Source organism: Mobula birostris, chromosome 13 (assembly GCF_030028105.1).
Source record: "Mobula birostris isolate sMobBir1 chromosome 13, sMobBir1.hap1, whole genome shotgun sequence".
Lineage (NCBI taxonomy): Eukaryota > Metazoa > Chordata > Chondrichthyes > Myliobatiformes > Myliobatidae > Mobula > Mobula birostris.
In genome coordinates this window covers 9541738-9565269 of record NC_092382.1, presented here as the reverse complement: position 1 = coordinate 9565269, position 23532 = coordinate 9541738, and the positions used below count along the sequence as shown (strand labels likewise).

At 45.9% G+C, this 23532-nt stretch overlaps 2 protein-coding genes and 2 non-coding genes across 4 annotated transcripts in view; 2 read left to right on the top strand and 2 right to left on the bottom strand.

Annotated features, from left to right (window-relative positions):
• LOC140208329 (uncharacterized) overlaps positions 1-23532 on the bottom strand; it is a 330302-nt gene that overhangs the window by 177547 nt on the left and 129223 nt on the right. The gene's annotated exons all lie outside the window — the stretch shown is intronic.
• On the bottom strand, positions 16538-16619 carry trnas-gcu (transfer RNA serine (anticodon GCU)). Its single transcript has one exon. It is a non-coding gene; the product is annotated as a tRNA-Ser (tRNA).
• trnar-ucg (transfer RNA arginine (anticodon UCG)) lies at positions 17489-17577 on the top strand. The gene is given in 2 exon segments: positions 17489-17525; positions 17542-17577. It is a non-coding gene; the product is annotated as a tRNA-Arg (tRNA).
• LOC140208336 (uncharacterized) overlaps positions 20421-23532 on the top strand; it is an 87877-nt gene continuing 84765 nt past the window's right edge. The window contains exons 1-3 of the mRNA XM_072276932.1: positions 20421-21247; positions 21293-21310; positions 21350-21499. Coding sequence (XP_072133033.1) covers positions 20421-21247; positions 21293-21310; positions 21350-21499 — 995 coding nt within the window. The remainder of the gene's footprint in view (positions 21248-21292; positions 21311-21349; positions 21500-23532) is intronic.

Sequence of the window (23532 nt, the reverse complement as noted above, 5' to 3'; positions counted from 1 at the left end):
GACTCATATTACAATGTGAATACAATACCTGGACATGTTGGGATCGTGGGAATAGTGGAGTACAGGAACAAGCCCTTTTACTCACTACTTCTGCGCTCAACAAGATACCGAATGAGACTAAACTCTGTTGACTGTACATGATCCATCTCCATTCATTCACTGCATGCTCATGTGCGAAGCCAACAACATCGTAAACAACAATGTATTACCGACTGCCACACTTCAAGTCAAGTCAGGTCGTCACTTTTTATTGTCATTTCAACCATATCTGCTGGTACAGAACATAGCTAAAATGAGACAACGTTTTCCAGGACCATGGTGCTACACGAAACAATACAAAAACTACACTGAACTACATATGAAAAAACACAAAAACTACACTAGACTATAGACTTATCCAGGACTGCACAAAACAGTGCAGAACCTACAATAAATAATAAACAGGACACCTGACAGATTATCCAGGCACACACCATTATCTGTGCAAAAAAAAACAAAGTTGTCCCGCACATCTCCTCTAAGCTACTCTCCTCTCGCGTTAAATACAGACCATCACGAACTTGATATTTCTATCTTGGCCGCAACAATTCACCTTCTAGGCCTCTCATAACTCTATCACCTACTGCCAGGCCTCCCCTCAGCCTCTGTGCTCAGGAACGGGAGGTCGAGGGACCATCCAACAGTCCTCTCGTTGACGGACCAGAAGTGGAAAGAGTGAGCAGTTTCAATTTCATTCATGTTAACCTCTTTGAGGATCTATCCTGGGCCCAAATATATTGATGCAATCTCAAAGAGAGCACAACTACAGCTATATTTCGTTCAGTTTGAGGGGAATTGGTATGTCATCGTTCATTTCGACAGATATACCGTGGGGAGCATTCTAACTGAAGACACCACCGTCCGCTATGAAGGGGCCACTGCACAGGATCAGAATAGACTGCTGGAAGATGTGGACTCGTAAGGCTGCACCATAGGCCCCAGACTCCCAAGCACCCAAGACACCTTCAAATGATGATGCCTCAAAAAACTGTATCCATCAGTAAAGAGCTCACCCCCCCCCCACCCCCTCCCTCGCTTGGAGGGTACAGGAGCCAGATTACACCCCTCCCTCGCCTAGAGGGTACAGTGGCCCGACGACACACACTCAACGTTTCAGGAGCAGCTTCTTCCCATCCGCAATCAGATTTTGGAATGGAGATCGATCCGTTGATAAAATCTTCCTCTGTATTTTTCTCTTTCATTCTGCACTGTATATTTAACTTATTTCTGTACATACTGTAGTTATTGCGTTGGACAGCTTCACTACCCCGTTAAGAGAGTGGGGAGTGAGGGACATCGGACACTTCGAAGGCCAGAGGCCGAAGATGTTGGAGCAGAGCCGGGCACAGCTGGACTGTGGCTCCCAATTCTGGTCCCATCAAGTTAGGATAGACGTAGACGTCTCCGTCATGTAGCCGAGAATATTCCTGGGAATATTTCCACCGGTAAGGAACGTCAGACCCAGGTTAGACTGGAAAAGCTGTTATGACTCGCCCTGGAGCAGAGAAGCCGAAGAAGTATAAATCTAGTCAAGAATAAAAGAAGAGCTTACAAAAGGTTGAAAAAGCTAGTTAATGACAGAGAGCTAGAAGATTATAAGGCTAGCAGGAAGGAGCTCAAGAAAGAAATTAGGAGAGCCAGAAGGGGCCATGAGAGGTCCTTGACGGACAGGATTAAGGAAAACCCCAAGGCATTCCAGAAGTTTGTGAAGAGCAAGAGGATAAGGAGTGAGAGAATAGGACCAATCAAGTGTGACAGTGGAAAAGAGTGTATGGAACCGGAGGAGGGAGCAGGGGCAGTTAATGGATACTTTGCTTCAGTATTCACTACGGAAAAATGATCCTGACGATTGTAGGGATGACTTACAGCGGACTGGAAAGCTTGAGCATGTAGATATTAAGGAAGAGGATGTGCTGGAGGTTTTGGAAAGCGTCAAGTTGGATAAGTCACCAGGTCTTGTATAAAGCCTACAGAAGCAACGTTCCCCAAATCATCAACGCTAAATCGACGATTGCATTGTTGCTGCTTCCTGCACTCCTGCTGACCTCGTCGATTTATTCAACTTTGGCTCCAGCTTCCACTCTGCCCTCAAATTCACTTTCGACACCTCTCTTCTCTTTCTGTATCACTATTTCCATCTCCGGAGACAGTCTATCGACTGGTATATTTAACAAACCTACAGACTCACAGCAATCCGGACAGTACCTCTTTCCACCCTGTCATTTGTAAATAATGTCACCCCTTCTTTCAGCTCCTCCGTCCCCGCTGTATCTGCTCTCAGGATGAGGCTTTTCATTCCAGAGCAACTGAGATGTCCTCCTTCTTCAAAGAAAGGGGCTTCCTCTCCTCCAACATCAACAGTGCCTCACTCGCATCTCTCCCATTTCACGCACATCTGCCCTTACACCACCGTACCACCGCCCCATCACGGATAGAGTTCCTCTTGTCCTCACTTACCGCACCACAAGCCTCATTCAGCGCATAATTGCACTTCACTTCCACCACCTCCAACGGGATCCCGCCACCGAGCAAATCTTTCTATCCTCATACGACTACCGACCATTTCTGCTTCCTGCAGGGATAACTCCTTCGCTGACCCCCTTGTCCGTCCCCACTGATCTTCCTCCTGGCACTTGTCATTGCAACTGGAACAAGCGCAGCATCTGCCCTTACACCTCCTCCCTCAGGGCCCCAAACAGTCCTTCCAGGTGTGGCGACACTTCACCTGCGAGTCTGTTGGGGTCATCTACTGTATCGGTCGTTGAGAGCTTCTAGATATCAGTGAGACCCAACGTAGATCGGAAACCTCTCCCCCTCGTTGAGCACCTGCCACGAAAAGCGGTGGTCTCCCATTTCAATTCTACTTCCCATTCCCATTCTGACACGCCAGTCCGTGGCCTCCTCTACTGCCAAGGCGGTGACACACAGGTTCGAGCACTGACACCTTGTAATCCGTCAGGGTAGCCTCCAATATTATGGCATGAACATCGATTTCTCTAACGTCTGGTCATTGCCCACCCCAACCCCGACAAACTCTTCACCATTCCGCATTCATGTCTCCCTTTCACAACGTTTCCTCTAACCTGATCATCCCCACCCTCTGGTGCTCTCCCCTACCCACCCCACGTCCCTTTTTTTCCATGGACTTCTCTCTGCTCGATTCAGATTCCTCCTTCTCCAGACCTTTATTTCTTTCTCCAATCAACTTCCCAGCTCTTTATTTCACCCCTCCCTCTCTCCCGGTTACATCTATGAACTGCCACCTTAACTATTCCCCACCCAGCCACAGCTTTTTAATCTGACTTTTCCCCTTCCATTCCAGTACCGATGAAAGGTCTCAGCCCGAAATAAATGGCTGTTTACTCTTTTCCACAGATGCTGCCTGACCTGCTTAGCTTCTCTGGCATTTTGTGTGCGTTGCTTTGGATTTCCAGCATCTGCAGACTCTCTGGTGTTTGGTATATCCGTTTGAATTTATTGACCTGCGTCTCCACGGAGCGGACGAAAAGGCTGGCATAGCTCGGACCCATGTGAGTGCTCATGGCCACACATTTTGTTTGCAGGAAGTGGGAGGATCTAAAGGAGAAATTATTGAGCGTGAGGACACGCTCCGCCAGACGGAGGAAAGTGATGGTGGAATGGAAGTCGTTGGGTTTGGTGTCCAGATAGAAATGGGGGAGCTTTGGGAACATCATGGTCGGGATGATGTGTACAGGGACTGGACATGGGCCAGGGCACCTGAAAACATTGAAAAGATCCAAAGCGTGTGAGCTATCATGGATGTGTATAGGAAGGGAATGAACCATGGGGGATAAAACTGAGTCAGGTTATACAGATATGAGTTCAGTGGGGCGGAACAAGCTGTAACAGGCATGTTTGAGGCTATTGGGTACGAGGTAGAAGCGGGAGACGCCGGGGGCAGGAACTGTGAGGGTGTTACAGTGGAAGTTGATCCCCAGAGCTAATAAGGTCAGCGATGGTATGGAGACAATGGCCTGGTGCTCCGTGGTGGGGTCTCGTTGGAGGAGTAAGTGAGAGACGCTGTCTGAGAGATGTCGCTGGGCTTCCGTAAGATAGATCGGTCTGAAAGCAAATTAATCTGTCTGAATTTTAAAGCAATAATCAAGCACCTGAAATTAGAAGTGAATTCCGGATTTTGTTACAGGTCAAGTTATAAATATTCTCATAGCAATAACTAAACTGAAATGACTGCTAACCTAACCTTTCTGCAACCTTGTTTTTGGAGGGCAACGTGAAGCAAAGTGGCAGAACATATTGAGGGATTCCGTCTGGGTAGCCTCCAACCTGATGGCATGAACATTGACTTCTCTAACTTCCGCTAATGCCCACCTCCCCCTCGTACCCCATCCGTTATTTATTTATATACACACGTTCTTTCTCTCACTCTCCTTTTTCTCCCTCTGTCCCTCTGACTATACCCCTTGCCCATCCTCTGGGTTTCCCCCTCCCCCTTTTCTTTCTCCCTGGTCCTGCCGTTCCATGATCCTCTCATATCCCTTTTGCCAATCAACTGTCCAACTCTTGGCTCCATCCCTCCCCCTCCTGTCTTCTCCTATCATTTCAGATCTCCTCCCTCCCCCTCCCACTTTCAAATCTCTTCCTTCAGTTAGTCCTGACGAAGGGTCTCGGCCTGAAACGTCGACTGTACCTCTTCCTAGAGATGCTGCCTGGCCTGCTGCGTTCACCAGCAACTTTGATGTGTGTTGCTAGAATTTCCAGCATCTGCAGAATTCCTCGTGTTTACGTTGTTACTAGTTCGACGTTTTTGTAGTGAGATATCAATTCTGGATTGCACAATATGTTTCCAGACATTCCGAATTACACCAAGGGGCAATTTTAACCTTGGGGCTCGATCATAATATGTTGCTCTAGTTATTGGGACGTTTGTGTAAAGTGATTTGGAATGGCGTTAAATTGTCCGTTTAAGGGGGCATAGTTCAGTGTCAGCACGTCACTTTTATTTTGAGTTAATACTGGGTAGATAGACTTAAGAAAAATAACTGAATTGAATTGGCTATATTTCTGACGTCCTTCACATAAAGAGCAGCAAAATTCTTCACGTTTTTTTCCGTCTAAATGTGCAATGTGTAATTATGGTAATTTATAATAAATGGTGTGTAGTACTACTTATTAGACAATCTGTACTGCTCTTGCTTATTTTAATATAACGCCAGTCAATGTTTTCCGAGAACAAGGACAGACGTCCGGATTTCCAGACGCGTCACGCTCTTTTCACGATAGCCTGATAACACATGCAGCGTGACAGAGAGAGACCAGAGTGATTGTGATCGAGTGAGAGAGAGGCATCGAGCTTTTGGAAATACTGTACAATGTGAATTTCGCGTCGCACAGGAGCACACAGAAATATTTAAATATCTTGTCAAAGAAAATTCGGTTAAGAAAAAAAAAATTGGGGAATGACGTTTTTGATCCGAGGTTTACAGTTTAAAATCAAAGAACAGGTTTTGAAGACTTGAGAAACTGACGGGATGTGATGTGGAATCAAAGCAAGTTCCAGTGGATCATGAGACTACAGCAGCAGAATTAGCCGTTCAGGGAATCGATTCAATTATACTGTGGGTTTCGACGTTTGCTGAAACTGGAAAGTTTCAGCCAGACAGAGAAAAGAGTAATAAATCTCACGTTTACATGCTGGTATAGTAGGCAAACTGGAACATTAAATAAAGGGAAAATTCCGAACAAGATGGAAAGAGAATGATGTTGAGATGGCAGACACGGCCGAGTCACTCCAAAGGTTCGGATAATGCACACTTTCAGACTAAATCTCTTTGTTTTCAATACCGGATGTTACAGTGATATAATGTGCAAGGTAAAACGCATTTTTTCAGAAGGAAAATATCCAAGCAATCTAATCTATATTAAAAAATAGTTTTTTTTTCTCTGAAATGACGGAAAGGCGGAGCTGCTGGGAACAGCAATGTTTTCCGGAAGTTCAACTTATATTTGTTGAAATGGGAAAATTATTTCACCCTTTCAACTGAGTGGTACAGACTTCTAAAATGTTTCCAAACTAAAACAGCGGGGTAGAGTAGAACAACTTTCAACTGCTCTCTGAATTTTGTCTGGGTCACTCCGTAAATAAATGTATTCGTGCAGCTGCTGAAATTCTGGATCACAGAACCCCAAAACTGTGCCTGGAAAAGCCGAATAGACATTTCCAGGTCAGTGTAGAGGCATCGCATGAGAATGAAGACCAGAGTGCTTGTCGCCCAACAGAGAAGGAAACTCGCCGACAGGCTGAAGAGCAGAATGATGGATTGTCTCCGACTCTCCATCTCCGGATCTCGCTGTTTCCCGCAATTTCCCCGTCCCTTGAGCTCCCTGCGGACTCTGCTCGCCGCCAGTATCTGTCTGACGGTCAGAGCATTGAGGGTCAAAATGAGGAAGAAAGGAAGTAGCGGATTTAACAGACGGTCCACCCAATAAAACCCCTCAAACCCTTCGGTGAAAGCAAGTGCGGGTCTACCGAAACAGACCCAGTTACCGTTCAAAAAACCTGTTGTTTCCATATACAGGAAGTAAAATGGGATGTTTTTTAAACAAAGACCGACAAATATTGCGCCAATCACCAAACCCGCGATTTTGGGGATGCAGTATCTCGTTTTAAGTTTAGCAGAACAAATGGCCACAAAGCGATCGAAAGTGAAGGCGACAGTGAACCAGACGGAGCAATCCACGGCCACGTGACACATGACGTAGTGGACAAGGCAGAACGGAGCGTTGTCCAGGACGGTGTCAAATCCGTATGCTCGACCCATCCGGTAGAACAGGACTTCGATCATCACCACCATTAGATCCGCCGCGGCCATCGCCACCAGGTAGTGCGTGATACATTTGGAGAGACCGCATTTTCCTCGGCAGAGAATGATGATTGCCACAAGGTTAACTGCAGTGAAACAAAAAAGACCAAAAAAAAGAATAAGGAAAATCAAACGGATTTTGCGTACAAATACAGCCATGATTTGTTCGCTTGAAATAAAATCCATCGTTCATCTCTGCTGGACATTATCAGTGGAAGTAAAGAACACCTGTGTTTATGCGGTTTGTTTGAAAACCTGACCGCAGCATAAAGCGCTTTACAGTAAGTAGCACATGCTGCATTATCTCCTCACGATCACGGATGCAGCAGCGATGAGTAGAGTCCAGGAATGATAGAGCACAGAAACGCGCCCTTCGGCTCAATATCTCCATGCTGACCGACATGGCCATCTGAGCCGGTCCCGTTCGCTCGCGTTTGGATCACATCTCTCTAAGGCTTTCACATTTGTCAAAATATCCAACTGTATTTTAAATATTGTTAATGACTCTGCATCGCCCATTTCCTTTGTCAGGCTCTTCAATACACAGAGCAACTTCTGTGTAGGAAAACGTGGCTCGAAATCCAACTACATTTCTGTCCTCTGATTTTAAATATACCCACTTTTGCTCACGATTACTCAACCCCACGGAGACGAATGACTGGCTCTATACATTATCGTGGTTTTATGCACCTCTATTAACCCATCGGCCAATCACCTGCCTTAAGGAATAAAATGCCACTCGGCCGAACCTCTCCCTGCAACTCAGGCCCGAGAGTCTCTTCAGCTTCTTTGTAAATACTGTCTGCTCTCCTTTCAGCGCACTCCTGCCTTTCCGATAACAGGGCGACCAAAACTGTTCACAGAACTCCAAGCGCGGCATCTCCAAGCAGAGAGGTGGTGTAATTAAAGTGCGCTCCTAAGCTTCTTTCCGAAGTCTTAGTTACTATTCGATTGCAAGGTCAGATTCTGAAACCAAGAACCTGCACCCCAGCAAAGTTCCCTTTATTTTTTTTACTGCTTCGGGGACAAACCATTGCTCTGAGCAGAACATTTTTACACGGCACTTTAAATGTGAGTTTTTTTAAAAAAATCTGTAATATGCATGTCGAACAATGACAAGACATAACACACAACACGACTAACGTTGTTAGGCAGTCACATCTGACAGGGAGTGTGCCAAAGTAGACTGTTTTGACTGAACGGCGTTGGTGGTTTCTGTCTCTATTGTTACCATTTTTGACAGTGTTGTAGCTTGAAACAATGACAATGCAAATACGCTGAAGCTCTAAAACTTTCCAATGTAAATGCGGTATGTTCAGTATTTAGCACATTTATGGATTATATTCAGTAATACAGTTAATTTCACAGTATCTAATAATGATATTAACAAAGATTTTAAAAATATATTTACCGAGTGACCCATTTCAGTTATGGCGCAGCTGCGTGCACGCGCATCTTAGGGGGAACAGAGCTGACACCAAGAAACATAGATAAGAATTTGGTGACTGAAAAAACTTGGGAATTGTCAAAGAACAGAAAATGGAACGTCCTTTAATTGAACAGTGCTGGGAGGGAAAAGTAGAAGGGGAAAAGTTGAGTTTACCTTCCAGAAAGAGGGAAGAGAATTTTTTGGTGGAAATTGGTAAATTTGCAATTGGGCGCTCAGCCGCTGGAAGTTGCGTGTGTGTTTGTGGAGCGACAGGAGTTTCCGGATCACAGCTGTGGTGGCGCATCGTTTACGGTGAAATGGAACCCTACCGCCCGATTTGAATTCCTGTCTTTAGCCGAGTCTCTTTCACCCTTCCCCAACAAACTGGCCTCGGTGACGAAGCACACGACACTACCAAGTTGTTGTAAAGCCGTATTTGTTTCACAAATGTCCTTTAGGGAAGGAGAATATTGGCCTTTATCTGGTTCTTATGTGACTGTAGAGACAAGAATCCTGAGGATTGTTACGTTAATCCTCTGATCGGGGAAATTAGAGAGGTGCTAATAACATCAGAATTGCCTGTGATGCTCACTGCCCGTGAACCCGAACAGGAAAAGGGAACAGAATTTCACAAGTTGAAATCAAAGCTATTTACTGTGAGTTTAAGCGTTAATCGACTGCTCACGAGACAGGGTTGGAAGGAATGAGATTCGCTGATGACAGGAGGTTTTGATAAACATGGATTGTGTTTGTTGTGTCTGTACAGTTAGAAGTCTCACGTCACAAATGAGAAGACTACAGGCAGTTCCAGTGACAAGTCTGCATGACCCAGGTTAACATATTAACAGGGCAGGAGACGGAGAGGTACGACACAGCATTTTAGGGATGTTTAATAAACAGCGATTAAAACAACATCAGCAGTAGCTGAGACTACGTCCACACTACACCGGATAATTTTGAAAACGCCGCTTTCGAGTAAAAAATGACAGGCGTCCACACTACGCGTTTTTCAAAATATCTCCGTCCACATTAGACGGATATTTGGGCGAATCTCCTCCCACTGGGCATGCGCAGGACACACAGAAAACAAGTGAAGAGAAAACGGTGTACTTGGTGCGCGTTTGTCCAGTTAGAGTCGAAAAACTTAAAAGGACTTGCTCTTGGCTCTCGCGCAAGAGGACTTAAAACTAAAAAAAAAACAAATACTGGAGCGTATGGAGGCAACCGACAGGGAGTTCACGGACAGTATGACCCGGCTGACGACGAGCATTGAAAAACTGACTAACTCTGTTGCACTAATAAAGCACCTTGTTAAATATATAAAACGTCTGCATCGGTGTTATCTTTTATTTCCATACAATGTCACATTAGGCTGTTACACATCTATTGTCGGAGAAGTACTTGCATAAGTAGGTGAAGCACCTTCATACAAGCAAGGTCAGAAAACAGGGCAAAGTGAATATACTTATTTATTCAGTAAGCTATGGGTTACTTACGTAAGTAAGGTATTTGGTGAGTACATTTCTAACCCTTCTGGCTTCAGTCTCGTTACCGTCTGTTCTGAAATTGATAGGTGGTTGCGTTCAAGAAAACAACGAAATGCCGCGCTGCGGCGATCTGTTCCGGCGCGTCATGACAGCGTTTTTCAATAGTCAAAAAAGTTCACTTTACAAATTAACTCTCACGCCGTTCACACCGACTGCCCGTCATAACAGCCGTCCGGCAGTGCTTGCGCAGCACCAAGCAGAAGCAGAAAAAGTATTGCTGTTGTGGTGTTGTCATTACAGCGTTTTTAAATCTCCCCATTTACCCCGTACACACTACAACGGGTATTAGGCGTTTTCAGATTTATTCACTCTGGAGATCGTTGCTGAAAATCTCCGTTTTCGGGGGATGAAAATGCCGTTTCAGTATGGAGAGAAGGTCAAAACGAAGAGAAAAAGTTTCGTTTTCAAAATTATCCGGCGTAGTGTGGACGTACCCTAGAGACGCGTGAGGTCTCTGCTTCCGTATAAGTAACAGAAAGGTACTTACCTGGGATACCGACAATTATAATCACTGTGTAACAAATAGTCCTCTCATCAAGCATTGTTAATCCAGACTGTTAGTATTTACAGTTCTGTTCCGAATGTTCCCAATTTCTAAATGTTATAAAAGTTGTAAATAGCCAGTAAATAAACTTAAACGGTTATATCAAAGCCCAAATAGCAGATTTATTTTGCGCCTACTAGGTAAAACTCTTCACCGATCACACGTTGTTCAGAGTCCACCGCGTCTGAATGTTTCCGTCCTAAATGTAGCTGAAGCACAGAATGACATTCTTTTATAAAATAATCGGTTACAAAATGATGAAAACAACTCGTACATGGACTGGTGCTAATTACTGCTAATTAGCAATTATTTCTCTACTTTAACGAACCGTAATGCCAATGGGGAAATAACACGCCTTATTTCATTGAACTGGACGCAACACCAGTCTTAAAGCCTCAAGAGACGGCCGATGCTGGGATTGCAACACCAAGTACGATGTTGTCAAACTACTCCGGCAATGACAGGACATTATCTGAGCATCGCTGGTGGCGACAGTAGTCTGTAATCCTGTTGTTGAGTCCACCTCATCAGGGCTGATTCCACTGGAACATTGCGAGTGGATTCTCTGCCTTGCTATTTCTCTGTGATGGCGCACCTTTAATGTCATTCACTTACTCTGCTCCGGTGATTTATTTCTGGAGATGATACATAAACATCGTTTTTTTTTTTTTCTGGCGCAAACCCTCACTGTTTGCACTGTTACCGAGTCAGTAGCAAACATAGATGTTGGGAAATATGCAGAGCGAAATGCAAACCAATGACCCCAGCATTACAGACATTATTGGCTGCTGTCCCAGAGACAGAGAAAAATAGAAAGCATTGTATCAACAGCAGTTTAAATGCAAATAAGTACTAGTAACAATATTACAGACTCACCAGAGGATTTTCGAAGTTGGATTTCAGAAAGAAATTGACTCAGAGAAAAAGTGCGTATGAAGCTGCTGAACAGAGATGAACTGCGCTGTGGAACATCAATACACGCGCACAGCGAAACATCAGGATATATAAAGCGAGCTATTCCTGAAACTCGCTGTTCTCGGGTTTAGATAGAGAAACATACAGAAGTAGGGGACCTGGGTTGTTTGACATTTCATGAAACATCAGATTACAGCACGAATTCTTCGTCAATTGCGGACACTGGGAAAAGAGAGTTGGTCCAAAGAGAGACGAATTCGAAAGAACACAGCATTCTGAAACCAGCATCAATAACTGAGGTTTCGGCTGTGCAGTGGCTTAAAATTACAGCTGCGCAAATATCTGCGTGTCAGGGAAAGGGGATTAATGGTATATCAGGGGTTCTCGCACTAATTCTCGAAGATTTTTGTGTGCGCTTGAGAATAAAATGGTTAATTATGTCGAGGATCTGGATTCTTTGAAGGGTCAACATAAGTTGTCTCGACCACAAAAAAAAACAACTGTCCATATTCGTCCGCAGATGCTGCCTGATATTAAAAGTTCTGCCAGCATCGTGCCTGTAGCTTATAGATTCATTCACAGGGGTTTCTGAGCTTACTCAAGGCCAAATCAAGTGCTGCCAACTTCAGAAGTTAATTCCAAATTGATTTTTAGAATATACTATGTTGTTTTGGCAACTTATTGCTTAACTCACTGGCTAGATTTGCACACAAAACGTGGTATATATTTCTGCCTACAACAGACTATGAGAGGAATGGGAAGTGGTCCCATATTGATGCCACGCCACATCCAGGCTGATGGAGGTACATTTCCCCCCGCTGGAGATCATCCCGCAGTTGCATTTGGTAACAGAGTCACAGAGCAGAGAATCATAGAGCAGTACGGCACTGAAACAGGCCCTTCTGCTCATCCGGCAGTGCCGAACTTACACTCTCCCTAGTCCCATGGGCATTGAATCCGGACCATGCCGTCCATAACTCTCCCATTGCTCTTTAATGTTGAAATCGGTCCCGCATCCACCATTTCCGTTGGAAGCTCGTTCCACAGTCTCACTGCCTTGAGAAGATGTTCCACCGCATATTGCCCTGAAATATTTCACTTTTCACCCGTAACTTATGAGCTCTCGTCTACTCTAGTCGAACCTCAGTGTAAAACGCCTGTTTGTATTTGCCCTATCTCTGCCCTTCACAAATTTGTACATCTCTTTACAAAAGTTCCCGCTGACTCCAAAGCTTGGGGGAACCGGAACCTATTCCTAACCTACTGGATCTTTTCCTCTAACAGCGGCCCTCAAGTCCCTGCATCATCCTCGCAATTTCTCTCTGCACTCTGTCAAAATAATTGGTATCGCTCATGCAAGTAGGCGACCAGAACACATACAATGCTCCCTATCAGGCATTACCAACATCTTATACAACCTCTACAGAGCATCACAACTCCTGTACACATCACTCTGATGTCTGAAAGCCAATGCACCAATAGTTCTCCTTCCGACCCGATCTGCCTGTGAAGCCGCTTTCTAGGAATTATGAACCGGTCTTACCAGGTCCCCCTGTTATACCGCAGTACAGACTGCCCTGTCTTTTACAGTGTAAGTCCTGCCACGGTTTGCCCTCCCAAAGCGATACACCACATGCTTACCTGTATTCAAGACCATTAGCAACTCCTGCTGTCAACTTCTCATCCAATATTGGTATCATTCGCAAATCTGCAGATTCTATTTATCAGATTATCACTCAGATCGTTGATATATATGACAAACAACAGTGGACCCAGAGCAACACCTGCTTTACACCAGTAACTACAAGCCTCCAGTTAGAGAGACCACCATCTACCAGAATCCCTGGATTCTGCCTCTGAGACAGGGGTGTCCAAATGATTTATGCCATGGAGCCCGACTATTTACCGAGGTGTCCGTTGACACCAGGAAGCGAAACCCTGCTGTAAACCAATGTTGAATCCAATTTACTACTTCATCCACAGTGCCAAATGACTGAACACACCGGACCAACCTCTCATGCCGGATATTGACAAAGTTTTTGCTGAAGTTAACCGGGCAAAAGCCTTCATCAGCTTTCCTGCTAACCTCCCTGAAAAACTTGCTAATATTATTGAGGCACGCTATAACACGCACAGACCTACATCGACGAGCAATCTCGGATCAGGCTGTGTACTGTGTACACATGTTGATGATAAATGTACTCTGAACTATGAACAAGTTGGGAGCTGTATTAGGAAGGCGTGCTGGCCTTCATTTGTCGGGAACCGAGCTCAAACGTGGTGTGAAAATGTTTGCAGATCTATAACGCACAGGTTAGACCACACTTGAGATGTTGTGTTTAGGAAAACGGTGGAAACGTGAAAGTGGGTGAAGAGAAGATTTACCGGGATACCACCTGGGCTACACACGCTGTGGTTTACAAACAAGAAGTGTTTGTGCATTGGATGACGCTGTCTGATCCTGTGATGGAAATGGGTTCACCAGGAGTCTTCAAAGGTAACTGCATACACAGATGACGGGCAATTTATGTGTAGATATCGATCTCAAAGTTAACGAGACGGCTCCAATAATACTGAGCACAAAGAAGGTAAGACCATAAGGCCATCAGGAGTAGGAGCAGAATCAATCCAGGTCGCCCATCGAGTCTGCTCCACCATTTTATCATGGCTGATCCAATTTTCCTTTCAGCCCCAGTGTCCCGCTTTCTCTCTCCCTAACCAGCACAATGAAAAGTCTGTCACTTTCCCTCTTAAATATACATAAAGACTTGGTCTCCGCAGGTGCCCGTGGCAAAGAACTACAGAGATTCACCACTCTCTGGCTAACGAAATTAATTCTGTTCGCCGTTCTACAAAGACGCCCCTCTACCCTGGGACAGCGTCGTCTGGTCCTAGCCTCTCTCGTCATAGAAATTATCCATCCCAATTCCATTCATAGAAATTATCCACCCCACATCATTTCATAGAAATTATCTACCCCACATCCATTCATAGATATTATTCACCCCACATCCATTCATAGAAATTATCCACCCCATATCCAATCATAGAAATTATCCACCCCACATCCATTCTTAGAAAGTATCCACCCCACATCCATTCTGTCAAGACCTTTCACCGTTCGGTATGTTCCAACGACGTCACAGCTCATGTTTCTGAATTCCGGTGAACACCGGGCCAGAGCCAACAGACCCTCTTCATATGACGAGCCATTAATGCCTGGAATCATTTTCGTAAACCAGGATTGAGCCCTCTCTAGTTTCGGCAAATCCTTTCTAAGCGAAGGAGCGCAGATCTGCTCACAACACTCAAAGTGCAGCCCTAACAGTGATATACAAAGTCTGAACCTTATATTAGATAGGGCGAGTGACCTCTTTCTAGAGCGTTCACTGGGTTATTTCTGTGGTGGCCAGCGAAACTGATTTCCCAAAGAATGGCCCTCCCTCTTTCCTCCCTTTCCCCGTTCGGAATCAGATGAATCTCGCCCTTATCGCTTTGTTAAACCTGGCTTGTACTGATGCAATCAACGTAGACTTTCACTGCCCACGGGAAACTGCAGAATGACGCGCGAAGCAGCACCGGGTCAAAATGCCGAAAGGCATCCTCCCGGGGATTCACTGATATCGGACCCGAGGGAGCGGTGTGCGGTCAGTTAGATGAGTGAGAGTGGGGAGTGAGTGTGTGGATTCACAGATACCGGACCTGAGGGAGCGGTGTGCGGTCAGTTAGATGAGTGAGTGTGTGGATTCACAGATATCGGACCTGAGGGAGCGGTGTGCGGTCGGTTAGATGAGTGAGTGTGTGGATTCACAGATATCGGACCCGAGGGAGCGGTGTGCGGTCAGTTAGATGAGTGAGTGTGTGGATTCACAGATATCGGACCCGAGGGAGCGGTGTGCGGTCAGTTAGATGAGTGAGTGCTGGGGTGTGCTCTGAGTTGCTACTCATGTGGATGTTTCTGGTGGGGTTCTGTGGTCGTTGAGCAATGGGCGTCTGCTGAGCGTGAGGGGTCAGATGGGGGCTGCGGGAGCGGCTGACGTGCAGTTATGGGCCCACAGGATCAAGATTAGGTACCCTGGTCTTGTGTTGCTGCTCAAGCCAGTGCGGGAGCGGAGATGCAGCTTCAGTGAAGGTGGGGTGGTATGAGAACGGCTTCAGGGTCTGACGGGTGAGATATGGGCAGGGTGGTGTTCGACAGAGGTCTGCGGTCAGACCATGGAGGGGATTTTCATGTAGTGCTAGAGTCGAGGGCCAGCGGGCACAACCTCAGATAATGACGTCCCTTTAGAAAAGGACGAGAAGCAATTCCTGTAGACAGAAAGTTATGGATTTGTGGAATTTATTGCCACAGATAGCCGTAAAAGGCAAGTAACTGGGTATATTTAAAGCGGCGTTGGAGGAGGTGGACAGGTAGTAAGGATGTCAAATGTGACGAGGAGAAGGCAGGCGAATGGAGTTGAGAGGAATGATATGTATGACCATGAGGCCATAAGACATAGGAGCAGAATTAGGCCGTCTGGCCCATCCAGTCTGCTTCGCCATTCAATCACGGCTGATCCTTTTTTTTAACTCCTCATGAACTCCAGTTCCTAGCCCTCTCCCCGTAACTTTGGTGCCATCTCCAATCAAAAACCTACCAATCTCTGCCTTAAATACGCCCAACGACATGGCCTCCACAACTGGATGTGGCAATAAATTCCACAAATTTGCCACCCTTTGGCCAAAGAAATCTTTTTTTGAAAAGGCGCACTTCTATCCTGACTCTGTGCTCTCTCGTTCTAGACTCTCCCACCATGGTAATCACCCTTTCCACATCTACTCCGGCTAGTCCTTTCAACGTTCAAATAGCTTCAATGAGATCCCCTTCTCATCCTTCTGAATTCCAGCTAGTAGAGCCCCAGAGCCATCAATTATCCTTGTGAACGTCCTCTAGACTCTCTCCAATGCCAGCACATATTTCTAAAGATGAGGGACTCAAAACTGTTCACAAATCTGAAGGTGAGGCGTCAGCCGTGATCGAATGGCGGAGATCGGTCAGCCGAATAGCCTAATTTTGTTCCTATATCTTGTGGTATTGAGGCCAAATTTAGTGATAAATTAATGATGAATATTGCTTTTCATGACTCACATAACGAATTGTCTGGCGTCCCTGTGACAAAATTTGGAGGCTTGGATGTTTTAAAGTGACAGTTTCAAAGGTGTTCCCCCGTTTCACATGTCGCGACGAGGATGGGATTCGAACCCACGCGTGCAGAGCACAATGGATTAGCAGTCCATCGCCTTCACCTCTCGGCCACCTCGTCTGCTCTTCCCTCTCTTGTGTTCCGAAGTTCTGAATTTTTTCACAGCATTTAAAACTTCTGCTTAAGGTTCACACATGTGTGTTCAGATTCTATGCCGATTTACTTTGCTCGCTGTGCTTACCAGAATTCATGGAGGTGGATAAAGACAGTTTAGAGAGATTTGTTCATACCACAGGAAACACGGAATTAGTTATTTTATGCACTTTAGACGCTATGGACGCGTGGCATCAGTATCGATTCCGTGCTCTGTAACTCGGAGAAACTGTGAATGTTTTGAGTTGTAAAATGAGATAAATTTATGTTGAATTAAATAAGATTTCAATAGCTTTGTTAGCATGTTGCTCGATTTCAAGTAAACAGATATTATTGGAATTTGCCATTTGGTTCGAGAATGACGACTTTCCGTGTATTGGGCAAATGCAATAACCCGATAGTTTCCACATTACAGACACGATGACACGCTCTGCGCAGCCGCAGATCCGAACAACCTGACGCTGATCCGACACAAACACATGGCTGCTCGGCTCTGGAATACCAAACCAACGGCTGAAATACCTAAAAAGAGATCGAGCTCACTCTATCAATGATGTATTGAATATGGTCGACCATTTTCTCTTATTCTAATCCCAGAATAAAACGCCGCTGCAAGAGACAGTGGGATGTGCCTTTGAGAATTCCTTTCTGTGTGATAGAAACAGAATATTGAACAGCCCAGAGCAGGAATGAATGGAGAGATATTGACAACAGTGATCGAATGTTCACCTGGAATGAAATCACTGCATGCGAGTACTTTTAGCTCGGCGAGGAAATCATTCTACACGGGGAAACTCCTTGCAGCATTCAGCATGTTCCCCATTCTCACAGAATACGGCCGTGTGGCCTAATGGATAAGGCGTCTGACTTCGGTGCTTGGTTAGAAGTCATCAGAAGATTGCAGGTTCGAGTCCTGCCGCGGTCGTTTTGACAAACTGGCGGATTCGGTTCCATTCTGTCTCTCACTCTCTGCAGCATGGTTGTCTCAATTCCGCGTGGGGATTAATGGGAGTACTACACCCTCGGGGAAAACGTAACGCCTCGTATTCGTTGTATTCAACATATAATATTATTTGTCTATTCCGTGTGTATTTCTGCAGACACTTTCATAAACAATTGGTTGGAGCTTCTCAGACGCTCAGGAGGAGCTGCTGCTGGGAAGGTGAAGTTTATTTCACATTTACCTCCGTCTCCGAGCCCGCCTTATCGGCAAGAATTCATCACTCAGCGCTGACGGTACATTCTCCTGTCTCCAACCCCCCTCCTCTTCCTGGTTCTCTCCCTGCTCTGGGATATCTTCATCACTAATTGCCAACTAGACATCAACCACCTCAACATCAGGAATCCTCACTTCTCGAACTTTACCCCCTCTGAATACACTGCACCTCCAATCTCTCAGCACCAGTCCAAACCTTACCAACAATCCCGCAGACAGGGTGCTGCTGTTGTAGAGTGGCGGACTGACCTCTACCTTGCTGAGACACGGCGGTACCTCTCAGACACATCCTCATGCCTACACCTTGAATAATCCCGACTCCGGACGATCAGAGAACTGTCTCCGACATTATCACTGACATCACCAACTCTGGAGTACCTCCATTCCCTGTGGAAAACCCGTGGTTCCATTGCCCTGAACTGCTCTCTTCTACCTCCTACTCGATTCACAAGTCTGCATGTCTGGGTAGGCTCATTGTCTCTGCCTGCTCCTGCCCCACTGATCCTGTGTTCTCATCGCTCCAGTCCATCCTATGCCCCATTCTTCAGTCCCTTCCCACCGGCATTCCCAAACCTTCCCGTGCTCTCGATCTACTCACTAACTTTCAATTCCCTGGCCCTGACCGTCTCATTTTCTCTATGGATGTCCAGTGCCCCTATTAAAAGGGCCCTAAAACTTTCCACATTTCTCAAGGAAAGAACCAGCCAGTTCCCCTCCATCATCACCATCCTCCGTCTGACAGAACCGGTCCTCACAGCAACAGTTTCTCCTTCAGTTCCTCCCACTTACTCCAGATTCAGTGTGTAGCCATGGACACTGGCATAGGTCTCGGATATGTCTCCCTTTTCGTTGGCTTAGATAAGAGAGTCCACTAAATCAGGGTTTTAATTACAAATGAATGTTCTGTCCAATCCTTATCAGTTATTCTCTTTTGTTAGACATAGGAGGGAACTTAGTTCAATTTGTGTCTCATGAGAACTCAACTCCACATAATGTTCCCAAGAGACATCTGTGAGTCGTTAATCTAAACAAGCTGCAAGCAGATTCCTCAGTAAAGGACAAAACAGAAATGTGCACACTATCCAGAACAGAGCACACATAATTTCGCACTTAAATTTTAACCTGTTATTTACAAGAGTCCAAGAATCATTTCTTATGTCACCCAATCCCCTTAAAACTTCATCACCAGAGTATGGAAGCAGATGGATCTTCCTCTCTGACTGGAAGCCTGTGACTAGTTGTTTGTCATCTATATCAGTTATCTGGATGATATGGTGGTTAACTGGATCAGCAATTTTGAAGGTGACACCAAGATTAGTGGTGTAGTGGACAGCGAGGAAGACTATCATGTCTTGCAGTGAGATCTGAACCAGCTGGAAAAGTGGTTTGAGAAATGGAAAATGGAATTTAATGCAGACAAGTGCGAAGTGTTGCACTTTGGTAGGACCTACCAGGGTTGGTCTTACACAGTGACTGGTCGGGCACTGAGAAGCATGGGAGAAGAAATGAATCTGAGAATACAGGTCTATATTTCACCGAAAGTGGTGACTCAGTTCGATACGGATGGAAAGAAAGATTTTGGCACATTGGCCTTCATAAACCAAATTACTGAGTACAGGAGATGGATGTTATGTTGACTTTGTACAAGACATTGGTGAGGCCTAATTTTGAGTGTTGTGTGCAGTTTTGGTCACTAACCCACAGGAAGATGTAAAGGAGGTTGAAAGAGTTCAGGAAAAATTCGCAAAGATGTTGCCAGGTCTGGAGGACCTGGGTTATAAGGAGAGATTGAACAGGACAGGACGTTATTCCTTGGAATGTAGAAGATCGAGGGGAGATTTGATGGAGGTGTACCAGAATTATGAGGGTTATAGATGGGGTAAATGCAAGCTGGCTTTTTCCACTGAGATGGGTGGGTCTACAACCAGAGGCCATGGGTTAAGGGTGAACAGTGAAACATGAAGGGAAAATATTTCACACAGACGGTCGTCCAGGTGTGGAATGAGCAGACAGCCCAACTGGTGCATGCGAGCTCATTTTCAACATTTAAGAGGTTCGTATAGGTACCTGGATGGTAGGGGTACAGGGGTAGACAGTTTAAATAGTTCAACATAAACTAGATGGGCCAAAGGGCCTGTTTCTGTGTTGTACTTTTCTATGACTCTGTGATAAGAACATGAAATAATACTAATACTTATTTAATTCATTTTAACAGCTGTGCAGACCAACCATTCATCTGGGCAGAAGATGTTTTCATGGCTTTAAAACTGTGGCACTTTAAATTGACAGTAGATAAAAGAAAATCCCAGCTGTACGTCAACAAAGGGAGGAACCCATTCATCTGCTCAGACAGTGGGAATGGATTCAGTCGGTCATCTCAACTGAAGGTACATCAGCAAGTTCACACTGGGACAAGGCCATTCACCTGTTCTGTGTGTGAGAAGGGATTCAGTCGGTCTTCCCACCTGTGGACAAACTGGTCAGTTCACTTCGAACAGAGGCTGATCATCTGCTGAAGTTGTGGGGAAGGATTCACTCGGTTATCTGACCGAATGGCTCACCAGCGAGTTCACACCAGGGAGCGGCCGTTCACCTGCTCAGACTGTGGGAAGGGATTTACTGTGTCATCTCAGTTACTGAGACACCAGTCAGTTCACACCAGGGAGTGGCCATTCACCTGCTCAGACTGTGGGAAGGGATTCACTCTGTCATCTGCACTGAAGGTACATCAGAGAGTTCACACTGGGGAGAGGCTGTTCACCTGCTCAGACTGTGGGAAGGGATTCACTAAATCATGTAAACTGAAGGTACATCAGCGAGTTCACACTGGAGAGAGGCCGTTTACCTGCTCAGACTGTGGGAAGGGATTTACTGTGTCATCTCAGTTACTGAGACACCAGTCAGTTCACACCGGGGAGTGGCCATTCACCTGCTCAGACTGTGGGAAGGGATTCACTCTGTCATCTGCACTGAAGGTACATCAGCGAGTTCACACTGGGGAGAGGCCATTCACCTGCTCAGACTGTGGGAAGGGATTCACTTGCTCATCTCATCTGAAGGCACATCAGCGAGTTCACACCAGGGAGAGACCGTTCACCTGCTCAGACTGTGGGAAGGGATACACTTGCTCATTTAATCTGAAGGTACATCAGCGAGTTCATACTGGGGAGAGGCCGTTCACCTGCTCAGTCTGTGGGAAGGGATTCAAACTGTTCGCTCACCTACTGACACATCAGCGAGTTCACACCAGGGAGAGACCATTCACCTGCTCAGACTGTGGGAAGGGATTCACTGAGTCATATCAACTGAAGGTACATCAGCGAGATCATACTGGGGAGAGACCTTTCACCTGCTCAGACTGCGGGGAGGGTTTCACAAAGTCATCTGCTGTACTGAGACACCAGTCAGTTCACACTGGGGTGAGGCCATTCACCTGCACAGTGTGTGGGAAGGGATTCACTCAGTCATCTGCTGTACTGAGACACCAGTCAGTTCACACTGGGGAGAGGCCATTCACCTGCTCAGTGTGTGGGAAGGGATTCGTAGAGTCATCTCAACTGAAGGTACATCAGCGAGTTCACACTGGGGAGAGGCCGTTCACCTGCTCAGTCTGTGGGAAGGGATTCACTCGGTCATCTCATCTACTGAAACACCAGTCACTTCACACCAGGGAGTGACCATTCACTTGTTCAGTCTGTGGGAAGGGTTTCAATTGGTCATTTCACCTGCTGACACACAGAGAAATGGCCGTTCACCTGCTCTGTCCGTGGGAAGGGATTCATTACGTCATCTCAACTGAAGGAACATCAGCGAGTCCACACTGGGAAGGGGCTGATCACCTGCTCGGACTGTGGGAAGAAATTCTCTCAGCCAAATCAACCAATTGGGCATCACTGAGTTCACACCGGGGAGAGGCCATTCACCTACTGTGAATGTGGTGAAGGATTTGTGGTGGACATGGACTGTGCCTTTAAATGAGAGAGAGAGAGAAACTGTCTACAGTACTGCTGCCTGCTTCTTGGTTGCCATGGTGAGAGAGAGGCGGAGTTATGTGATAGACAGTTCGATGTTCACAGTTGCTTGGTTGCCATAGTGAGAGAGAGGCGGGGTTATGTGATGGACAGTTAAATGTTCACAGTTGCTTGGTTGCCATGGTGAGAGAGAGGCAGAGTTATGTGATGGACAGTTCGCTGTTTACAGTTGCTTCTTGGTTGCCATGGTGAGAGAGAGGCGGCGTTATGTGATGGACAGTTCGATGTTCACAGTTGCTTCTTGGTTGCCATGGTGAGAGAGAGGCGGAGTTATGTGATGGACAGTTCGATGTTCACAGTTGCTTCTTGGTTGCCATGGTGAGGGAGAGGCGGAGTTATGTGATGGACAGTTGGATGTTCATGGTTGCTTCTCGGTTGCCATGGTGAGAGAGAGGCGGAGTTATGTGATGGACAGTTTGATGTTCACAGTTGCTTTTGGTTGCCATGGTGAGAGAGAGGCGGAGTTATGTGATGGACAGTTCGATGTTCACAGTTGCTTCTTGGTTGCCATGGTGAGAGAGAGGCGGAGTTATGTGATGGACAGTTCGATGTTCACAGTTGCTTCGTAGCGAGTTTATTTAAGCAAGGTCAGATGACTCTCCCAGAGACACACAGTGGGACACCGGTTACAGCGACCGGTCAGTGAAAGGAGGCCAGTGACAGAGGAGTCATTGGGTGGGACTTTCGAGTGCCCACAAGCGTGGGTTGAGGGTCGATCAGGGTAATTGATCAGTGGGTATCACGGTGTGTGGATGGGCTGACCCTGTGGAGGCTACCGGTGTGTCTACCCTTGCCTGGGTGGTAGTTTACCCTCGAAGACGGTCCCCTTAGTGATAAGCTGCGTTTGGCTAACTCGAGAGTGGATTTGGAGCCTGACGACGGAAGATCAACGGTACCTGTTTACTCGTTCTTCTCCTAGTGTGGTTTTCACCTTGGATTACAAATACCTTCCTCACACACACCAATTCCGTGGATTGAACTGAACTTCCTTACATTTCCATCGTAAGACTTTAACTCTTGCCACCCAAGCTTTAACGAGTTTGGGAATTGTATTTACACACATATAGATGTGTAACACTGCTGACTTTTGATTTACCTGGTTTAAATTACTATATTAAGTAGTTACTAATAAACAGTGGTTTATAATATCAAAACCAGACTCAAGGTGTGCTCTATTGCAGCTGGTTCATTTAAACTGTTGCTTTTATGTAACATAATTGGGGCCTGCGTCCGGGATATGAAGAAATTGGTTGGGGGCTGAATTGATTGATTAATGATCGATCTGATTGGGGAAATCTCCTTTGATTTGTTTGAGTGGAAGATCAGCAGCAATGGAGGTTGATGGGTTTCTGACAAAGCCAACCCCTGAAGCATTGGATGGCGCAAAGAGGGTTGTGCTGTTGGAAATTGCTCACAAGTTAAAACTTCAGGTGAGCACTAAAATGAGGAAGGCTCAGGTACAGACATTAATAGTGGAGTGTTATGTATCTAAGGAAGTGTTTGACGGAGATGTGTTGGAAATGTTTGCTGAAAGTAAACCTACTGGGGCTGAGCTGCAGATCCCGTTAGAAAAATTAAAAAGGGAGGCTGAGGATAAGCAAAGACAGCATGAGTTACGACTAAAACAGTCCGA